This window comes from Rana temporaria, chromosome 5, assembly GCF_905171775.1.
Source record: "Rana temporaria chromosome 5, aRanTem1.1, whole genome shotgun sequence".
In the NCBI taxonomy this organism is placed as follows: Eukaryota; Metazoa; Chordata; class Amphibia; order Anura; family Ranidae; genus Rana; species Rana temporaria.
Genome location: NC_053493.1, coordinates 176,182,864 through 176,203,245, shown reverse-complemented (window position 1 = coordinate 176,203,245; position 20,382 = coordinate 176,182,864). Strand labels below are relative to the sequence as shown.

The following is a 20,382-nucleotide window of genomic DNA, read 5'->3' as shown; positions in this document are numbered from 1 at the left end:
CTTGTCATAAGTATGAGAAGATGTGCTACGATATTTTAAACAACACAGAATGGTACAAACCGATTGCCCCAGAAACGATAGACCAATTTAAATTAGAATTCAAATTTTTTATTTATTCAGCATATACTGAGGCATTGATTGACAAACCAACGTATGATTTTTTCAATATATCATTTCCTAGAGAACCGATCTTTTACGCGATTCCCAAAATTCATAAAAATAAAATCAACCCACCAGGACGACCAATTATTTCGGGTATAGGTTCCATCCCAGAAAATACTAGCAGATTTGTCGATTTATTTTTAATGCCACATGTGATCAGTTTACCATCTGTCAAAGATACAATTGACCTCCTAAGAAAATTAGATGGACTTACCATTCCATCACATGCTCTATTTGTTACTATTGATGTGGAAGCATTATATTCACGCATACCACACAATACAGGTCTCAAAATTGTTGAATCTTTTCTAATGGAAATTGATCATAGGGAATGGAAATTTCAAAGGCTCATTATTTCCATTCTATCATTTATTTCGAAACACAATTACTTTTCATTTCACGGCTCCCACTACCTCCAGGTACAAGGCGTTGCCATGGGCACAGGTTGCGCACCGGCATACGCCAACTTGTACCTGGGGGGGGTGGGAGCGTGAAATTTTTGCTAGTGAACAATACCAACAATATCTGTGCCAAACATTATGTTGGTACAGATACATTGACGACATTTTCGTCATTTGGACAGGTACTCCATCATTACTGGATGATTTTCTAGGTAAACTCAATATTAATAACTTTAATTTGAAGTTCACTTATAATTGGGAATTGAGTTCAATATCTTTTCTAGATGTCTTGGTCTTTCGAGACTGTAACGACAATATCAGTACAAAACTATATAGGAAGGACACAGCAGGAAATACATTGCTGCATGCGGACAGCGCGCATCCTCTATCCTTGGTACATAGTATTCCCTATGCGCAATACCTTCGTTTGCGCAGGAACTGCACTTTTGATGCAAACTTCAAAAACCAAGCGAGAGAATAACGCAATAGACTACTCCAACGCGGTTACAGCAAAAGCCTCCTAAGAAAAGCATATAATCAAGCATTTCAATGAGATAGAACATCCCTTTTATACTCACAGTCCAAGGCTACTGATCAGTTACAAACAACCAAATTCATCACTAAGTATGCCACACAACATGGAGCACTTCCTAATTGTTTAGAGCGACACTGGCATTTCCTTACGGAAGATCCGATTCTTGGCAAATATGTTAAAGACAAACCTGAAATTGTATTTCGTAGGTGTCCGTCCCTAGGAAGTAAACTCACTGCAAGCGAATATAAACACAAACAGATAACAACTGGACTAGCTAGGGGTCTTACCAAATGTGGACAATGTACCTATTGCCCATGGGTACAAGAAGGCACAAAATTCGAGTTACCAAATGGAGAAACTTTCAGACCATCCTTTCAGGCCTTATGTACCACTAAAGGGCTATTTTATCTCATGCTATGCCGATGCGGAGCCTTCTACGTCGGCAAGACAATTAGGGAATTCAAAAAACGTATATATGATCATATCTATTATTCACAATTCGGGAAGATGATCACACCAGTGAGTAGACACCTAGGTCTCTACCATAAATTTGACGTATCTCAAGTCAAAGTTATTGTTCTTGAGGTGATACCTGAAGACCCCAGAGGGGGTAATTGGAATCAGCGCATACTCCAGAAGGAGACTTTCTGGATCGAACGGTTGGGGGGGACATTTCCCCCAGGTATCAATGAAATTCATTCATACAAATCCTTTCTGTGATGGATGGCCTCATGCATGGGCGCATGCTAGGCGGGCCCATGCAAGCACGTATGGTTCCCCCATCATAGAATATTGCAACATGGTAGTTTTTTTCAGCAATTAGATTACTATACTATTTGCCATTTTTTATTATCTTTGCTGGATATACCAGGTTGCACACTTACTTTATCCATATATCCAGACCTCTAACAGGATAATCCTGAGATAAATTTTACGGTGGCTAATGGTTGTCAATTTTATTAATGCTTAATGCACCAATGATCTATGTAATCAATAAATGTTGTAAAAAAAAATTTTTTTTGCTATCAAGGGCATATCGTTTGGGGTGCCCATTGGTTTGTCATACTAGCCAACAGAATGGGAGGAAGGTCTTTTTACATATATACATATACATACAATGCTATAACTCTGAGCAGAAGTGTGGTGTGTTCACCACATCCTCCTCGGTTAAAGTAGTGTGGTTATATTATTTGTATTGTACCACACTACAGAATCAATACCATTGTATTGTAATATTTACAACTTTGTTCCATATACTCTTTATTATGTTTATGTTCTGGCAACGCCATTTAACTAAACATATACTAAACATATATTTCCTAATGTATTTTTTGCAGGGATGCTATGGCGGCTGCGTGTCCCTAGGGGGAGCCTCACTTCACTAGCCACTCATCTACAGAGATCTCTGGGCCATGGGTGCTGTTTCCCGCAATCTAGTGGCCACCCGAGCCACTGTATGGGGGGGTATCACCTTCTCCTCCTTGTGAGGAATCAGGTGGTTTCCCCCCTGCAATGGCAATCAGGACCGTCCTTCCACCTTCAGAAGTCCTCAGTCTAACCTGCTCTACAGCGCGCTCGGATTTCCTACATTTCCCAGAAGCGCTGGCGACATACGGTGCATGCGCGGTGGACTTCTTGGCCGGCTCACGTGACGTCAGACGCCGTCTGGCGTGCTGCGTGCAGGGTACTATATTAAGTCAGGCAGCACACACTTCTCAGTCAGTGTGGACCGAGCCACACTATACACAGCGGTGCGATCTTTTTCCCTGATTCTGCGCTCCATATCGGTAAGCAATAAATCCTTTACTAAATTCCTTCTAATATGCTGGATACTCTGGTATGTGCCTTGGCCAGATCACTAAGCACTTTATTTTTCCTTTGGCCATTATTTAGTTTTTTTTAAACAGTAATGCTGCAGCACAAATGTCTCTCCTGTTTAAAGTTGCCGCAGCAAGACTGATTGTATAGCTACCCAAACCAGGTGACACTTGCTTTTTTCATACAAACTTTAAAATTGACAATCTAATGCTGTAAGCACCTATCTTTAATTTCTTCACCCAATAAGCCCACCTGGCTTATTTATATTCCCTAATTTGTTTTCGTTTTTGTTTTGTGGCCAATTCTACTTGGTATTATATATGATATAATTTCTAGCCTCCCAAGTATTTACTTTGCCTAATATTAAATGAGTGTTTCTACTCAGTCATAGAATGTTTAGGCACTTCAGCATCTAGTTTTACTATGATGTTTCATATATAATAACCCTATATACAAAAATGCTGTTCATTTAACAGTGTTTTATATTCCAAACTTATAATAATACCTTTGTATTACATATTATGCAAATCTTTTTCTTTCTTTTTCTTCATTCTCTATTCGCCTGCCCATGTATGGATATGCAAATTATAGGCTTTTTTTTATTATTTGATCAGGCTAGTAAGCCCATATCCATTTTATTATTATTGCTTTTTCAGTTACCAGTGGTACCCCCTAGCTTGCGGAACGGCCCAATATGGCCCCTCTTGGTTTTTGGTGGTGAGCGATGTGTATTCCTGTCTGACCCGGCTGGGTCTGGTCAGGAGGAGGCTTCTTTTCTAGGTAGTGCTTTTTTGACCTGCAGCATTCCATTTAATAAATACTATCCACGTGGTGAGTATATTCTACATGAATCCCTATACCAGACTGATACCAGACTGATCCATGGTCTGGTTTCGGTTTCTTATATTATTTTATGTCATTGTTTTGATACATATACTCTCTATACTCTAGTTCCAAAGCTCCCGAGGAAGCGGATAAGTCCCGCGAAACTAGTCGAGCTAATCGTGGAACTCCCTACATGTCAAGGATTGAACAGTGTGGACCCAGTGTGAACTGAAGTTCCCCAGTGATCAACAATAACACGAATCACTTCATGTGGTCCATTGATCTGGTTCTATATATCCCATAACATGTTTTAATACTATGTATTCATTGATATGTTAACATTTTGTCTTGTGATTTTCTATTATTAAACAATTTAGTATTTTTATAAAAAGTGCCTAACTCAGGATGTGGCACTATTGTTTTCAAGGATGTTGATTGCCATCCAAGGGCAAAGCAATCAATCTTTAACATAACTATGTAACTATATAACTCTTAGACAGGTTGATTTAAAAATCAAATACATTAAATTAACTAAAGAAAGCCAAAGGAATAATTATTAAAAAGAGTGTTAAGGGCGGTAATGTGGTTTTGATGAGTGAGGAGAATTATATCCAAGAGGTTAAAAGACAATTGGGTAACCCTGACTTCTACTCTGGTTGAGGAGCTATAAAATAAATTGTCTCTAGCAACAAGAAGAAGGGCTCATTACTAAGAGGGAATTAAACTATTTGAATGTTTCTGATTTCAACATCCCAGTCATTTACATCATCCCCAAGCTCCATAAGGACTTCCTTAATCCCCCAGGTAGGCCCATAGTTTCCTCTATCATTGGACCCTGGAGAGAGTAGGTCAATATATTGACCGTCTCCTGAAGACCATGGTTCCTGCTTTGGAATCATATGTGAGAGACACTAAGGACATTCTTAATAAACTTGAAAATATAGAGGTAGATGAAAGCTGTCTCCCTGTAGGTATCGATGTTGAATCACTGTACACATCGATACCCCATGAATGGGGATACAAGGCAGTATAGTTTTTCCTAGACAAGTTTCACTTGGAGATGTTGCATCAAAATGAATTTGTCCTGGATCTGTTGAGTTTCGTTCTACACAAGAATTTATTTTCAGTTCAATGATGCTTATTACCAACAACTGTCAGGCACCTCTATGGGTGCGCCATGAGCTCCCTCTTATGCATGCTTGCATTTGGGGATGTGGGAAGATTTGGAAGTCTATAGATCCAATCCCTTTAATAGACTGGTGGGGTCCTGAATATGATATATCAATGACATCCTGGTGGTCTGGAGGGAAACCCAGGTGGAGTTGCATGACTTTATAAACAGAATTAATGCTAATGATTGTAATATAAGACTTACAATATGTTTTTCACCCCATCTCGATTCCATTCCTTGACCTCAGGATCACCAAAAAAGATGGTCAGCTCATAACCTCCACCTTTCATAAACCCACGGCAGCTAACACTCTACTCCAGACTGACAGCTTCCATCCCAGGTCTCTGGTGAAGGACATTCCAGTGGGCCAAATCCTTCATATTAGAAGGAACAGTACAAGTGGCATTCAATTTAAAAAGGAGGCCCATAAAATTTACGCCAGATTCAGAGAAAGAGGCTATAGCTATAGGGTTTTGAGAGCAGCTAAGAAAAGGGCAATGAACAAGGACAGATCCTCACTTTTAGAACAATAAAGTTAAATTCCCCCCTCTTCTCCCAGGACAAACCCGACAAGAACCTGTAAGATTCATCACACAATATGGCTCACAAAGGCCACAAGTGAGGGAGATTCTAAATAAGCATTGGTCTACCCTCTCTAGATGCCCTACTTTGTCTGGCATTGCGAGAGATTATCCACATATGGTGGCACGCAGAGCCCCAAATCTTTTTTACATGCTCACACTGTCTGATTTTACTCAGGCAACCAGTGACTCTTGGTTGACAAACTTTCCTAGAACCTCTGGTATGTTAACATGTGGGCATTGCCAGATTTGTAAGTTGAACTTACCGATGTTTTCTTTGATGTGAACAATAGTAAAATCTATAAGATCAAAAGCCTAATCAACTGTGCCACTATGAAAGTGATCTACAGTTTGCAATTATTAGAAATAAACTTTTTGCAATAATTACTACTACTTGTATGCGTACTGCAACCTATAATATATATATAAACTATTGCATCTGTATTACTGTGTATGAGCCATTCGCTTGCGAGTGCATATATGAACCACCATGTGCTCAAGGCCTGAAGCCTGAAGTTAGTTAAAGGCAGACACCTTTGAATTAAATCGTTATATTTATTCTAACAAATGACGTCCATTACATCATAAACAATGCTTTAACAGAAATATCTATTACACATAGGATAATACTCTAACAAAATGTCTAACTATAACACTGGCAAATAACATGAAGTATACTCAGCCCTCTCAAAGATGGTATGGTCTTCTGGCCTGCCCTGGATGATAAAGAGGAAGAGAAGGCTTCGGCCTTGCCCCACTTGGCTGGGCCCAAACTACACGCCAGGCTTAAGGCTTCCATAAGGCCCAGTCCATGTGGTTCCAGCCTAAGTCTTCACCCCCAGCTGAGCTCTTGACTCAACCTTGCTTTGATGATAATAGAGACTTTTTACCCATTGTGATTCGGTTTTAACATCCACACTTCAAGCACACACCCAACACCGCCCACTTGCCATTCACCCAATCACTGTTCATCGGGCAGCCCCCTTCTCCAGCTGGCTTTTAGAGTATTGTCTTTCACTAAGCCAGCCCCCCTGCTGTGCAGATCTTGCCTGAGGGTAAAATCCTGTATCTTTTAAGGATTGCAAGAGTCACTCGTTATACAAGCAGAATTATTCTGCAACATATGCCGCTTTGCGCCTAACAAGGCGCATATCATCCTTCCTCAGACATGGGTCCCATTGAACAGCCCATATGGTCTTAACGCCCAACATATGTCTACAAACCAGTACCCCTGGAACGTGTTGCATTTTTCAACATGGGAAACAGCTCCTTTGGACCAGTCCATAAAGGTCTCAATGCGTGTGGCTTTCCCACCTGTTTTTGCGGACCAGTACCTATAGAGCAGCCCTTAATGATTTTACCGTGCTGCACCTCTCAACATAGGCTTCAGAACCGGCTCCTATGAAACAGTCCTTAAATGACTTACGACATGTGACCTCTGGAACAGTCCTCAACTGTTTTCCAACATGTGCTTCCGAAACAGCTCTTTGGAACAGTCCATAATGGTTTTAACGTGCTGGGCTTCCCAACACGTGCCGCTTTGCTACTGAGTGACACACCAACTTCCGCGACGGCTTCCATGTCACCATTCCGTATCTTCTTCTTCTTATTTCTGACATCTTCATGAAAGGGGTGTAGTACAGGCAAGGCAAGGGATGTCCATTCACTCATCATTCACCAGCACACACTCAGAACAGTATATTAACCAGCTTTCGGATACAGAGTCTCGAGGAGGGCCTTTCTTGCCCATCTTACTAGCCTAAAATATACCATTATCACACTACACCATGACATAAATCAACCCATTACCATAATATCTACATATATGCATATGACCCATCAAACTACATATCCCGCTCCCAACCTTCTATAACTCTTTACTGTAAATACGGGTCGGGATTATGCAGGCTTGTTCACAGTGGTTTTTCCTACTGCAACTTGGCCTGTCTGCGGTACCTCAGGGATCTAAATTGGCAGCAAAGTCTCTCATTTGTATGAAGATACCCCACCATCAATTCGTCCCTCAACTTGCATAGATAAGCAGGAGAGCTTTCCATATAAGTTTTGAGTCTAACAACACATATAAAACTCAAACAATGACAAACAAAAACCCACACAATTCTATCCCTGTGACTGGATTCCAGTGACCATGCCCAGGGCATATCCTGCACCCCTACCTACTGTTAGGCTCAAGAAATACCCTTGTTTCATGACTGACGTTACATTGGTATCATCTAGGACAAGGAAAACTTGTCTACGTCCTAAATAATACCCAGGTGCTTCCTTCCCAGAAATGATCTCTCCATCCAGAACACAGAGTACCGTGTATTGACCTGGTATGCAGAGGAGATCATGGTCATGCTTTCGACAGAGGGAAATACAAACCTGCCCCCAGCTTCCGTACCCTCTGACCACATGTGGGTCATTTAGCCACACATGCAACAAGATAGAATCCCCAGTCAGTAAGCCCATTGACGCCACAAAATCTACAGACCGAGTCTGTACTTCTGTACATGGATCATACAGCACACCCTTTCACAATCCAAACCAGTACAGCCCATCCAGGCATTCGACTACCTCTTTGGATTAGTGAAAGAGATGTGTTTTGCAAAGTCTCACTGAGCGGTGATGCTAACTCATCAGGCCACTGCCCCTCATAGAGAGACTGTACAATCAGCTTGATGGTGGTCTATAACTCCGCCTGCCGCTGCGTGCACGCCAGAGCCACTGACATATCTATCCTATACCATCTCACACTCTTTACCAACCTCTCACCCTGGTTGACAAAATCCTGAGCCACTTTACACTGGGTCCCATTCCCCCCAACATAGTGCTGAATACATCCCTCCTCTTCTGGGTACTCCTCAGAGATAAGCGCCCTGAACCTCACTCTGCGTCCGCACATCTCTGAGAGCAAGCCACAAAATATTGCATTTGATTCAGAGTATATTCAGCACACATATAGGGTACTAGGATTCTATCAACCACTGCGAGATGCTGAAGCACCTTGTGATAACGGCATACTGTACCCTGGTAGCCAGCGTTTATTGCTTTTTTACTGGCATTACCCATGCAGGGTTTCAACCTCTCAGGTAAGACATCAATTAGGTGTATCTCCCACATGTCCAGTAACCGAGAGCTCCTCTATAGGACTGCTAAGATGGAGACACCGCCCCTACGAGGAAGACTTCACCCCATTGATGTATCACCTGGCACCTTCTAGTATGGCCAACAGACACTGTATTATGCATAAGTGCCAGCCTCCTAGGTACCTGCACCATATTCAGTTATGACAATACATCTAAAACAAAAAAAAACATTTCCTTCTTTCATAATCAAAAACATATTTTACATTTCTTGTTCTGAAGGATTGGAAAAGTTATATTCCTTCCCCAACCTCCAACCCATTGCATTTATATTCAAGTCCGTTTGCATTCATAAGTGACAGGAGAGACTTTGGCAAAATGTTTCATGCGTCTCGTTGTTGGACAAAGTCTTTCAGATTCAGTATTAGTGCAAAAATTGTCCTTAAGAAAAAGAAACCTTATATTTCAAGTATTACTCTGAATCTTTTCTCTCCTGAACATTTATCAGAACAAATTTTTGGTGTGGTGTGGCATAGACGAACTGCCAACCAGATGAACATTCTTCATCTCTGTTCCAGAATCCTCTCCAATTTCGCTCCACCAAGCTTCTGGAATTAAAGAACAAGGGCAGAATCAAATTCTTATCGATAACATCTCATAACATAGTAATTTAGTGTTCCTGACTTCTGAACAAATTATCAAAACAACCATGATTCCTCTCGATGACCCATTTTAAAATGGATCCCCATGGTACAAGCAAAAATCTAAAATAATAACAAAAATGAATGTGAACGTTGCTTCTCAAAAACTCAAAATTTTAAGCATTAAAAAGAACAATGCATTATCTGTATTTTAAGATCTACGCACTACTCCCCCTTTCAGGTGGATAAATCACAAAATATTGGAATTCTTTCCACCTGAATGAAACAAAAATAAAATAGATGAAACACTAGTGACCAACAAATGAAAAAAAAAAAAAAAAAAAAAAAATTGAAAAATAAATAAAAAAAAAATAATAAAAAAAAATTTGAAAAATGAAAAATTAATAAAAAAAAAAAAATAAAGAAAAATTAAAAAAATTGAAAAATGGATAGAAAAAATATGAAAATTAATAATAAAAAAAAATGATATAAATGAAAACTGAAAATTAATAATAACAAAAAAAATGAGAGAAAAAAATGACAATTAATATAATAATAAAGAAAAATTAAAAAAAAATATAATAAAAAAAAAATTGAAATAAAAAATGAAAATTAAAAATAATAAAAACTTGAAAATGGAAAAAAAAAATTACAAACAAGAATTTTTTTTTTTTTTTTAAAAAAAGGTTAGATTAAAAAGAAAACTGAAACTAAGAGGCTTATCCTCGAAATATGCATATATCAAGGTCCTCTATAATTTTCCATACACGACCGGCAAATCTCTGTTCCACACATCTAAATCCTTATTCATAGCAAAGAAACGTTAGCCCGAAAATTCTCACCATCCCTGCAGCTCTTTAAGGGCTGCTCCCATTGTTTCCTCCCCTTGCTAAATTTGAATGAACATGTGGCTCCTCCCCTTTATCATAATAGTGACTGCCCTGTCTTAATTGATTATTATGGACCCTATGCCTAGGGTTACCCCATCTCACCGAATACACTTCATAACGCTTTGGGGCAATTTTGGGGTGTTGAGATCCTATTTTGATAATATTCGCCGCCGCCCAACAATATCTGGCAATGTGACCCCCCTTTTTACATAAAAAACACTTAAGGGTCGGTCTCCCTGCCTGGGCCCTTCTCTGAGTATAAGGCGATGGAACCCCACATTGTTGCATAACATTACTCTGAACAGACTTAATACTTTCATCGCCCGAGGAGTAATCCCTAGCGATGGATTCATCAGATGTCTCCACTGATTCAATACCAGAATCATTTTCTAATGCGCTTACCGCATTTCCATTTAAATGTTCAACCTTGATTTCTATCATATTATTATTTAATTTACTTGCATTAACCATAGCATATGGTTTTCCTGCCTCTTGCTTAATCTGTATCTTTATTGCGCACTGGGCATTTGCGGAGGGTGTCACCACTACTGTACTTTCGGCTAATTCTTTAATATGCTCATTAGCGCATTCTCTCTGCTTTAAGTAGGCAATGCAATTATCTTTTTGCCTACAAGACTTCTCTAACATACTAACCCTCTTTTCCAATATACACTTCTCATTTATTAATTGTTCCATACGTTTACATGCATCTGCATCACACTGTTTAGCTATATTCATTATATTGCCAAAGATATCCATAATTTCATGTCTTATAGCATTCTTTTGTACAGTATTAAAACCATACTCGTTAAGTAGTCTTCCAAGAAGGTCCATTGTTACGTTAATCTGCAATTAGCTTCACTGAAAACCTGTTTGACCAGTTGCTTAGACACTACACACCTGAATCCACACAGATCAACACATATACAGCTTTACATGAACCAACAATAAAATAAAAAAACTGGACTATTTTTGTAGTCCTACCGAGCGTACTCTAAGTTAACGCTCCCTCTGTCAGAACGCAGGCCACATTGATCCTCTTTAAGAACAGAACGCTCTTTCCACATTCACATGGGTAAAAATTAAATAAAAATAAAAACTTCAAATTATTGGAAAAAAATTTAATATTAAAAAAAATAAAAAAAAAATATATTTCTCCCACTTTTTCCGCAAATGGGAACAGAAATCTCTTTTCAATTTCACATGGGTAAAAATAAAATAAAAATAAAAACTTCAAATTAAAAAAAAAAATTTCAAAAAAAAATTAAAAAAATTAAAAACAATATTTCTCCCACTTTTTCCGCAAATGGGAACAGAAATCTCTTTTGAATTTCACATGGGTAAAAATGAAATAAAAAAAAAAATTCAAATTTAATAAAAAAAATAAATAAACAAAAATCTATATTTCTCCCACTTTTTCCGCAAAGATGTGTGGTTTATCCTGTCAATCTACAGGCTACATCCAGGGGTGATCAATCCCCTTTACTCACCAGTACGCTTGACTGGTTACAGGCCTAACACACATGAACATTACAACATCAGTAAAACAAACAAAAAAAAAAGGACGTTTAAAAAAAAAAAAACATATCGGCCAAAAAATAAATAAATAACTCTCACCAGTTCATGTACGTCTACAATCCTGTTGAAATTTTACAGAACTTCCTTGATCATCCAAGCAGGGTTTCAAGATTCGCGAGCCAGCGCCAATTTCTTATCCACGCTAGAGACGATTTCAGTTCTGGGTTATTTAGAGGGTTTTAGCTTAATGGACTCAAAACAAAAATACATTAGGATTTGTGAACTCTATGTCCAAACATCTGAAGGGTGCCAAATATTAGAAATAAACTTTTTGCAATAATTACTACTACTTGTATGCGTACTGCAACCTATAATATATATATAAACTATTGCATCTGTATTACTGTGTATGAGCCATTCGCTTGCGAGTGCATATATGAACCACCATGTGCTCAAGGCCTGAAGCCTGAAGTTAGTTAAAGGCAGACACCTTTGAATTAAATCGTTATATTTATTCTAACAAATGACGTCCATTACATCATAAACAATGCTTTAACAGAAATATCTATTACACATAGGATAATACTCTAACAAAATGTCTAACTATAACACTGGCAAATAACATGAAGTATACTCAGCCCTCTCAAAGATGGTATGGTCTTCTGGCCTGCCCTGGATGATAAAGATAAAGAGTGGGGCCTTGCCCCACTTGGCTGGGCCCAAACTACACGCCAGGCTTAAGGCTTCCATAAGGCCCAGTCCATGTGGTTCCAGCCTAAGTCTTCACCCTCAGCTGAGCTCTTGACTCAACCTTGCTTTGATGATAATAGAGACTTTTTACCCATTGTGATTCGGTTTTAACATCCACACTTCAAGCACACACCCAACACCGCCCACTTGCCATTCACCCAATCACTGTTCATCGGGCAGCCCCCTTCTCCAGCTGGCTTTTAGAGTATTGTCTTTCACTAAGCCAGCCCCCCTGCTGTGCAGATCTTGCCTGAGGGTAAAATCCTGTATCTTTTCAGGATTGCAAGAGTCACTCGTTATACAAGCAGAATTATTCTGCAACAGCAATGTTCCTGCAACAAGATTTACATAGGCAAAACTAAATGTCAACTTTGGGTGCATATTGGCGAACACCTAGGAAACATTAAACACAGGGAACAAAAAAGTCAATTGGCCCAGCATTTTCTCCTTCACCACCAGTCCAAACCGGATGGACTGACGGTTAAGGGGATTCTAGGTATACATAGAATGTGTGTGAGAAAGCACACATAATATTAAAACATTTGTTATAACATAAATGATCTGAGATCTTGTATGATTAGCACTTGGAGACAGCTCACTTAGAGTGGAGCGATGGGCTCTGTGTAGAAATGGGAACAGAGGAGTGCCAGACTGAGTGCAGTATAAATCATATATTTAATAAAAACAAGTAGTAACTCACAGGTTAAATTATGAGTTCAGAATGTGGTGAAAATCGCCAGTCCTGGAGTCTCATAAATGTCCTATTTGGTGTCCTGTTTTCCCGTTGCAGCCTGAAGCACTGGTGTGATCCAGAGGAGGCTGGGAACCAGGAAGCAGGCAACGAAAAGCAGCTGGTCGTGACATCACAGGAACAGGAAATGTGATTATTCACAGTGGCAAGGAATGGTAATGCATTTCGAAGCTACAGCTTCTCCATCAGACCATGACCATGTCTGATGAAAATGCTGTAGCTTCGAAATGCATTACCATTCCTTGCCACTGTGAATAATCACATCTCCTGTTCCTGTGACGTCACGACCATCTGCTTTTAATTTCCTGGTTCCCAGTCGCCTCTGGATCCCTGCAAAATTACACCAGTGTCCAAGGCTGCAAAGGGAAAGCAGGACAAATAGGATGTTTATGAGACTCCAGGACTGGCGATTTTTACCACATACTGAACTCCTCTAATTTAACCTGTAAGTTACTACTTGTTTTTATTAAATATATGATTTATACTGCACTCAGTCTGGTGCCCCACTGTTCCCACAAGTAAATAGGTTGTTTGTGCGGGGTCCAAGGGGTTTAAATCAGGTGGTGAGGAGGCGATACAATGCCTCATCACTGACTGTCAAGTGCTCTCTGAAGAGCGATCTGAACATGGATGACACATGTGAAAAAATCCTTATTGTGACACAATGACGGCTGTGGCTGTGATCAGGGACACTGTAACTAATGTGGCACTGATTAGTAGGGATGAGCCTGTTCGGCGAACAACGAACAATTTTAAAGTACTCATTTTAAAGGCTAATATGCAAGTTATTGTCCTAAAAAGTGTTTGGGGACCTGGGTCCTGCCCCAGGTGACATGTATCAATGCAAAAAAAGTTTTAAAAACTAATGTTTTTTAGGGAGCAGTGAATTTAATAATGCTTAGAGTGAAACAATAAAAGTGAAGAGTGAAGCTGTGACATTTCTTTTATTGGTGAGGCGGGGCCACCCGTCACGTGACCCTGCCCCATCTGACGCAAGGGGGAAGCCAGGCTTCCCCAGTGACGTAGCAGAGAGTGCATCAGAGGGGGACAGGGTCACGTGACTGGTGGCCCCGCCTCACCTATAAAAGAAATGTCCCGCGTCATTCGCCGGGATGTGTCCGGCGGAGAGAGGAGGCCGGCGATGCTGCGCTTTGGATCCCGGAAGATCTTCTCATCGCTGGACAGGAGAGGAGATCACCCTCTGCTGGATACAGACAACATTGGAGCAGGGAGCTGGGACCGAGTGGATTACCATCGTTGGATTTTTTTTTTATTAATAAAGGACTTTTTTCTACGGGGTGTGTGTGTTTTTTTGAACTATTTACAGGTTCAATGTACCCCATTACCAATTCACATAGGGGGGGGGGGGCAGGATCTGGGGGTCCCCTTTGTTAAAGGGGTCTTCCAGATTCTGATAAGCCCCCCGTCACCACCGGGCAAGGGTTATGGGGATGAGGCCCTTGTCCCCATCAACATGTGGACATCCTCCCCATGTTGAGGGCATGTGGCCTGGTACGGTTCAGGAGAGGGGGGGCCGCACTCTGTCCCCCCCTCTTTTCTGCGGCCGGCCAGGTTAACGTGCTCGGATAAGGAGTCTGGTGTGGATTTTTGGGGGAACTCAACGCCATTTTTTTTTAAAACATTTGGGGTGGAATTACCCTTAAAATCCACACCAGACCTGAAAGGTCTGGAATGGATATTTGGGGGGAACCCCACTTCATTTTTTTTTTAAATTGACGGCGGGGTTCCCCTTAATATCCATACCAGACCTGAAGGGCCTGGTAATTGAATTTGGGGCGAACCCCCACGCTATTCTTTTTATTTTTTATGAATGAATCCTCTCTGAATTGCCGGGAGCCGACAATTCATTATAGCTGCAAGTCCGGTTTTAAATGACTTTTTTTCTTTCAGAAATGACACTTTGTGCAGGGACAGTTCTAAGTATGGGAAACATGCGATATTTCACATGCTAACTTTACACCCCCCCTAGGTACGAAATTTAAAGGAATATTTCACTTTTATTGTTTCACTTTTAGCATTAATAAATTCACTGCTCCCGAAAAAACGTCAGTTTTTAAAACTCTTTTTGCATTGATACCTGTCCCCTGGGGCAGGACCCATGTCCCCAAACACTTTTTAGGACAATCACTTGCATATTAGCCTTTAAAAATAGCACTTTATACTTCAAACGTTCGAGTCCCATAGACTTTAACGGGGTTCTAACGTTCACACGAACATTTGGTGTGTTCGCAAGTTCTGGTGCGAACCGAACAGGGGGGTGTTCGGCTCATCCGCACTGATTAGGGACAATGACTGGTGTGGTGATCAGGGACAATTTGACTGCTGTAGCAGTGATCCGGGACACTGTAACTGTTTTGACACTCATTAGAGACAAAATGACTACTGTTAACTATTCACCCCTCTAAAACCCATGGGCCATATGGCTTCCCAGGCCATTACTACAGAAAGTACCAAGAGATTCCTACCCCCCATTTATGTTCTTATTTCAATTATTTGAGACGGGGAAACAAAATCCCCAATTAAGAGAATGCAGCTTACTTACATGTAATACCAAAACCAGGAAAGGATCACGGAGATTGTGCCAATTACCGCCCAAAGTTAATTAACCAAAGTTTTGTCTCTTAGATTGAACTCCTTCCTCACATTATATTCACCCAGACAAGACAGGCTTTGTCCCAAATCGCCAGGTGTCTGACCAGACCCGCAGATTAATGCATTTGATTTCAGCTATCCGTTCTGATTGGGACGGTATGGGACATAGACAGGGAATGCTGCTTTCATTTGATATCCAGAAAGCGTTTGATTCTTTCTCCTGGGACTACCTATTTGACGTGTTATGCCGCTTTGGATTTGGTGAACGCTTTCTGACACTCCTCCGAATGCTGTATGATACTCCGACAGCATCATTGATGCTTAGGGGATACTCTTCCAAATTCCATTCTATTAAGAGGGATACACGGCAGGGTTGCCCATTTTCCCTGTTACTTTTTGCTCTAGCGATTGAGCCTTTAGCTATAAGGATTCGTACCTGTCCGGATGTCAGAGGCATAGTTTGTGGAGATAGTGAGCATACATTTTTTCTTTTCGCAGATGACCTGCTGCTGACTTTATCTTCCCCAATTACCTCCCTCCCCAAACTTCATTCAATCTTACAACCATTTTCAGACATCTCGGGCTTAAAAATTAATCACAGTAAATCCAGGGCGCTGAACCTCTCTTTACCGATAACCACCCAGAAGGCGCTAGAACAGTCATACAAATTTATAAGGGAGCCAGACGCCCTTTCATATCTTGGGATCAGTTTGACCTTGTCTATACAAACGCTGTATAGCTGGAATTACCCGCCCCGGTTTAAACGACTGACAGATTATTCGGCTAGATGGCAGATTCACCCCCCATCGTGGTTTGGCAGACTACACTCGATAAAAATTAACATATTACCGAAAATGTTATATTTGTTTCGTACCCTACCTGTGTCATTACTTCGAACTGTCCTCCAAACATAAAAAAAAACAAAAAAACATTTCAGTTTATTTCGGGAGATAAGAGGCCTAGGGTGAATAGAGGTACAACGTACATCCCAAAACGAAAAGGGGGACTAGGCGTACCTGATCTGTTGAAATATTTCTATGCGGCCCAGCTGGCCCACCTCTCTAGGTTCCACTCCCAACATTCCCAAGCACTATGGATGACTATGGAATCCTATTCCTGCTGCCCTGCACGATCTCCCATATCATGTGGCTCCCCATGAAGGAAAGACCAACTATTTTATGTCCCACCCTCTCCTTCACTCTAGGAAATTTGGGATACACGAAGGCTTAGAAATTTAAGTCACCTCATAATCCACTAGCTCCCCTCTTGGGAAATAAGGAATTCACCCGGGCCTCACTCCCTTTTCCTTTTAAATGGTGGACCAATAAAGGTCTAATGCAAATAGCAGACATTTGTGATCAAAGGGGTATATTGTCAGAAAGCGTTTTGATGGAGAAATACCAAATGCCATCCACTGAGAGTTAGACTTACTCAAATACTCCATTATGCACAAACTCTAGCTCATAAGAGCGATTTAGTGACAATGACTCCCATGGAACATTTGTGTAGGCAATTTGATAAAATTAAGGGTCACCTCTCAGCTATATATACTATTTTGACGTATGTCTCGACTAAACTGAACTATATGCTCCAATGGGAACAAGATATTCAGGAAACCCTTGATCTTGAGGAATGGTACACACTATCAGAGTCTGCTTCTCGTTTTCTCACCAATATCTCTATAATTGAGGCTAACAACAAGGTATTATTGAGATGTTACATGGTACCAGACAGATTAGCTACCTTCGTACCTGGCACCACCTCAGGGTGCTTTAGGGGTTGCGGACAGGTGGGATCCACTTACCATATATGGTGGACATGTCCCAAGGTCAGGAGATTTTGGATAAGGGTCTACAACTTTGTATACACCCTCACCCAGATTAATCTGACAAAATCCGCAAAACATGCACTCCTGGGTGGTAAGATAGCTGAAGCGTCTAGACCCCGAAGGCGGCTCCTCACATTCACATTTCTCTCAGCTAAAATAACTATTGCTAGAAACTGGAAGTCTGCGGCTCTACCCTTTGATCAGCTCAAACACAAATTGTCATGGCTTATGTTGAATTAAAGGTTAACAGCTCTGGCACAAGATAAGATGAAGCTGTTCTATAAAGTATAATGGATAAGCTACCTGACAAATGACCCCAGAACTATGGTGAACTAGATGGTTCCCAGTGAGATTGATCCTGGAGCACAGAGCTAAAATCCCTCCCCCCCCCCCCCCCCCCACTCTTCTTCTCCTTCCTTTTCCCCCTGTTTTTTCTGCAACACTGACTTCGCTTCCCTTAACTATTGCCAGTTTGGTTTAGTTGCCTGCGTTTTCTTACCCTCGGCAGGACATTGTTCTTTTACGATATTGAGGGAGCCTTCTGCAATTGGAAGGGCTGGTCTCCCCTGAAGGATAGATAGGGAGCTGGCTATTCCTGGAGCTTGCTCTATTGGAAACAAAGGGGATTGCACATCAGGCCCAGTGCTACATAATACCATAGACTGATACTAGAGAAAATCATTGTAGCATGGCCAGTGTGCTATAATTGTTAATATGAATATGTCCTAGGTTGTACCAGGAAACGATACGGTGTTGTGTAACATACCAGTGGGGGATTTCCTGAATGTACTTTTTGACTCCCTACAAAAGTTGTGTGCTGTACAATGTAAAGCTGAGGCAATTGTTCCTTGTTCGCTGTATTGTAAAATTCAATGAAAATTATTGAAACATAAAATGACTACTGTTGGCAGAGAAAAGCAGGTGGTGAGGAGGCAATACAATGCCTCATCACTGACTGCCAAGTGCTCTCTGAAGAGCGATCTGAACATGCATGACACATGTGAAAAAATCCTTATGGTGACACAATGACTGCTGTGGCAGTGATCAGGGACACTGTAACTAGGGTGGCACTGATTAGGGAGAATGACTGGTGTGGTGGTGGTCAGGGGCAATTAAACTGCTCTGGCAGTGATCAGGGATACTGTAACTGTTTTGGCAGTCATTAGGGACAAAATTACTACTGTTGGCGGAGATAAATAAGCTGGTAAATAAGCCGTCAGGGCCAGTGTACATATATGAAGGACCAGAGAATGGTAAACGTATGATATATTCGCAAAGCAACAGTGAAGCACAGTCTGTTATATATAGGTTTGGGGATGCATTTCTGAATATAGAGTTAGTAAAAAAAGGTAAAAGTCAGTCCATTTTGCAATTCCATCAGGAAGGCCTCTGTTCTATCTTCGCTTCTTTCTTCAGCATGATGACGTCAAACTCTTACCCTTTACATCTCAATTGCCTCTAAACTTTAAGCGTACATAGGATCGTGATTTCACCAGTTTTTGCATACAGACAAGCTGCAGCCTGTACCAATGAATGATGGGCTGACAGACCCCAAAGCTGTATGCCCATCTAAGTATTTTACATCTATTTTAGGGAAAGATGAGTATTCCGTGACACAGGCTGTGCTCTGTGTAAACTGGTTTAGGGAAAATAGATACAGTTCAGTAAAATACTTCCTATGGCCTCGTTCACACAGGGGGTACCAAAGCGTATGCCCATCTTTACCTGCATGGGAATGCACAAGTGTAAGTTCATCCCCATGCAGGCAGTTCTGTTGATGTCAGTTGGGACACAGCAGCTTCATGGACACAAACTGCTGCTCTCAATGTGACATTGTGTGGGTGTATGGCCAGGAACGCGCACTGTCATGCCCAAGATGCTTTGATTTAAAATAAATTTGTAAAGTTATGTCCTCCAGTGTGCATGTTGCAAGTGTAACTGTTTTTTAACATTAACATTTTTATTTTTTATTTTAAGAAACATCTCTGTGGACTAAGGTATAGTCAAATCCTAACCGATGGGCAAGAAGTAAACTATGCTGGGAGTGAAAAACAATCTGTTGTAAATAGAAGAAATTATCACAATAAACGTAGCAACTGGAAGAAGCAAAAAAAACAATCAATAGAAAACTTTCCTGTAAGCGTTAGCAGATGATTGACAATATTAACCAAAAGCAATTTCTGTATTCATGTCCAATATTCTGTTTGTGTGAATTTGTAATTGTTTCATGTGTGGGAATTTAATTTGCAACTTGTAATGACCTTTTTGCAGACTTCCACTGAATGAGCATGCTGGTAAATTTCACTTACTTTTTGGGGGGGAATTTGATACCTATAAACAGTTCTACAGTATGTTCTATGTTAGAATATCTCTTGTTAAGATTTTTTCCCTGTTTAGTTTGGGATATTGTTTTTAATTGAGAGAAGTCTTGCAAAGCGCATACATTTTTTTTTCTTGCATTCCCTTCTTGTACATACTATATTTTAACATGTTTCTGCATTGAGTTTTTTAATCTCATTAATAATTAAACTTTTAATCTTTCAAATTGTAATTTTATTTATATTGGTAATATGGTGCCTTTTATGGTAAGTTAGACGCCTGACCTATTTTGTAAAGGTGGCTATGGTAAAGTGATTATATTTTCTTTTTCATACATCATGGGACATAGGCTTATATTCATTACCTGCTAGGTTATACTTCATCATCAGGTTAATGGACACTGGTAGATCAAAGATCGTTAGACAGGAAGTGACCCTCCCTATATATAACCCCTCCCATACAGAAGCACATCACATTTTTTACCAGTGTCTAC

General features: G+C 40.5%; 1 protein-coding gene across 1 annotated transcript in view; it reads left to right on the top strand.

The window, feature by feature from the left end:
* LOC120940503 (terminal nucleotidyltransferase 4B-like) overlaps positions 1-20,111 on the top strand; it is a 1,128,146-nt gene extending 1,108,035 nt beyond the window's left edge. Inside the window, exon 13 of the mRNA XM_040353420.1 lies at positions 19,548-20,111. Coding sequence (XP_040209354.1) covers positions 19,548-19,724 — 177 coding nt within the window. The 3' untranslated portion in view covers positions 19,725-20,111. The remainder of the gene's footprint in view (positions 1-19,547) is intronic.
* Positions 20,112-20,382: the final 271 nt, after the last annotated feature.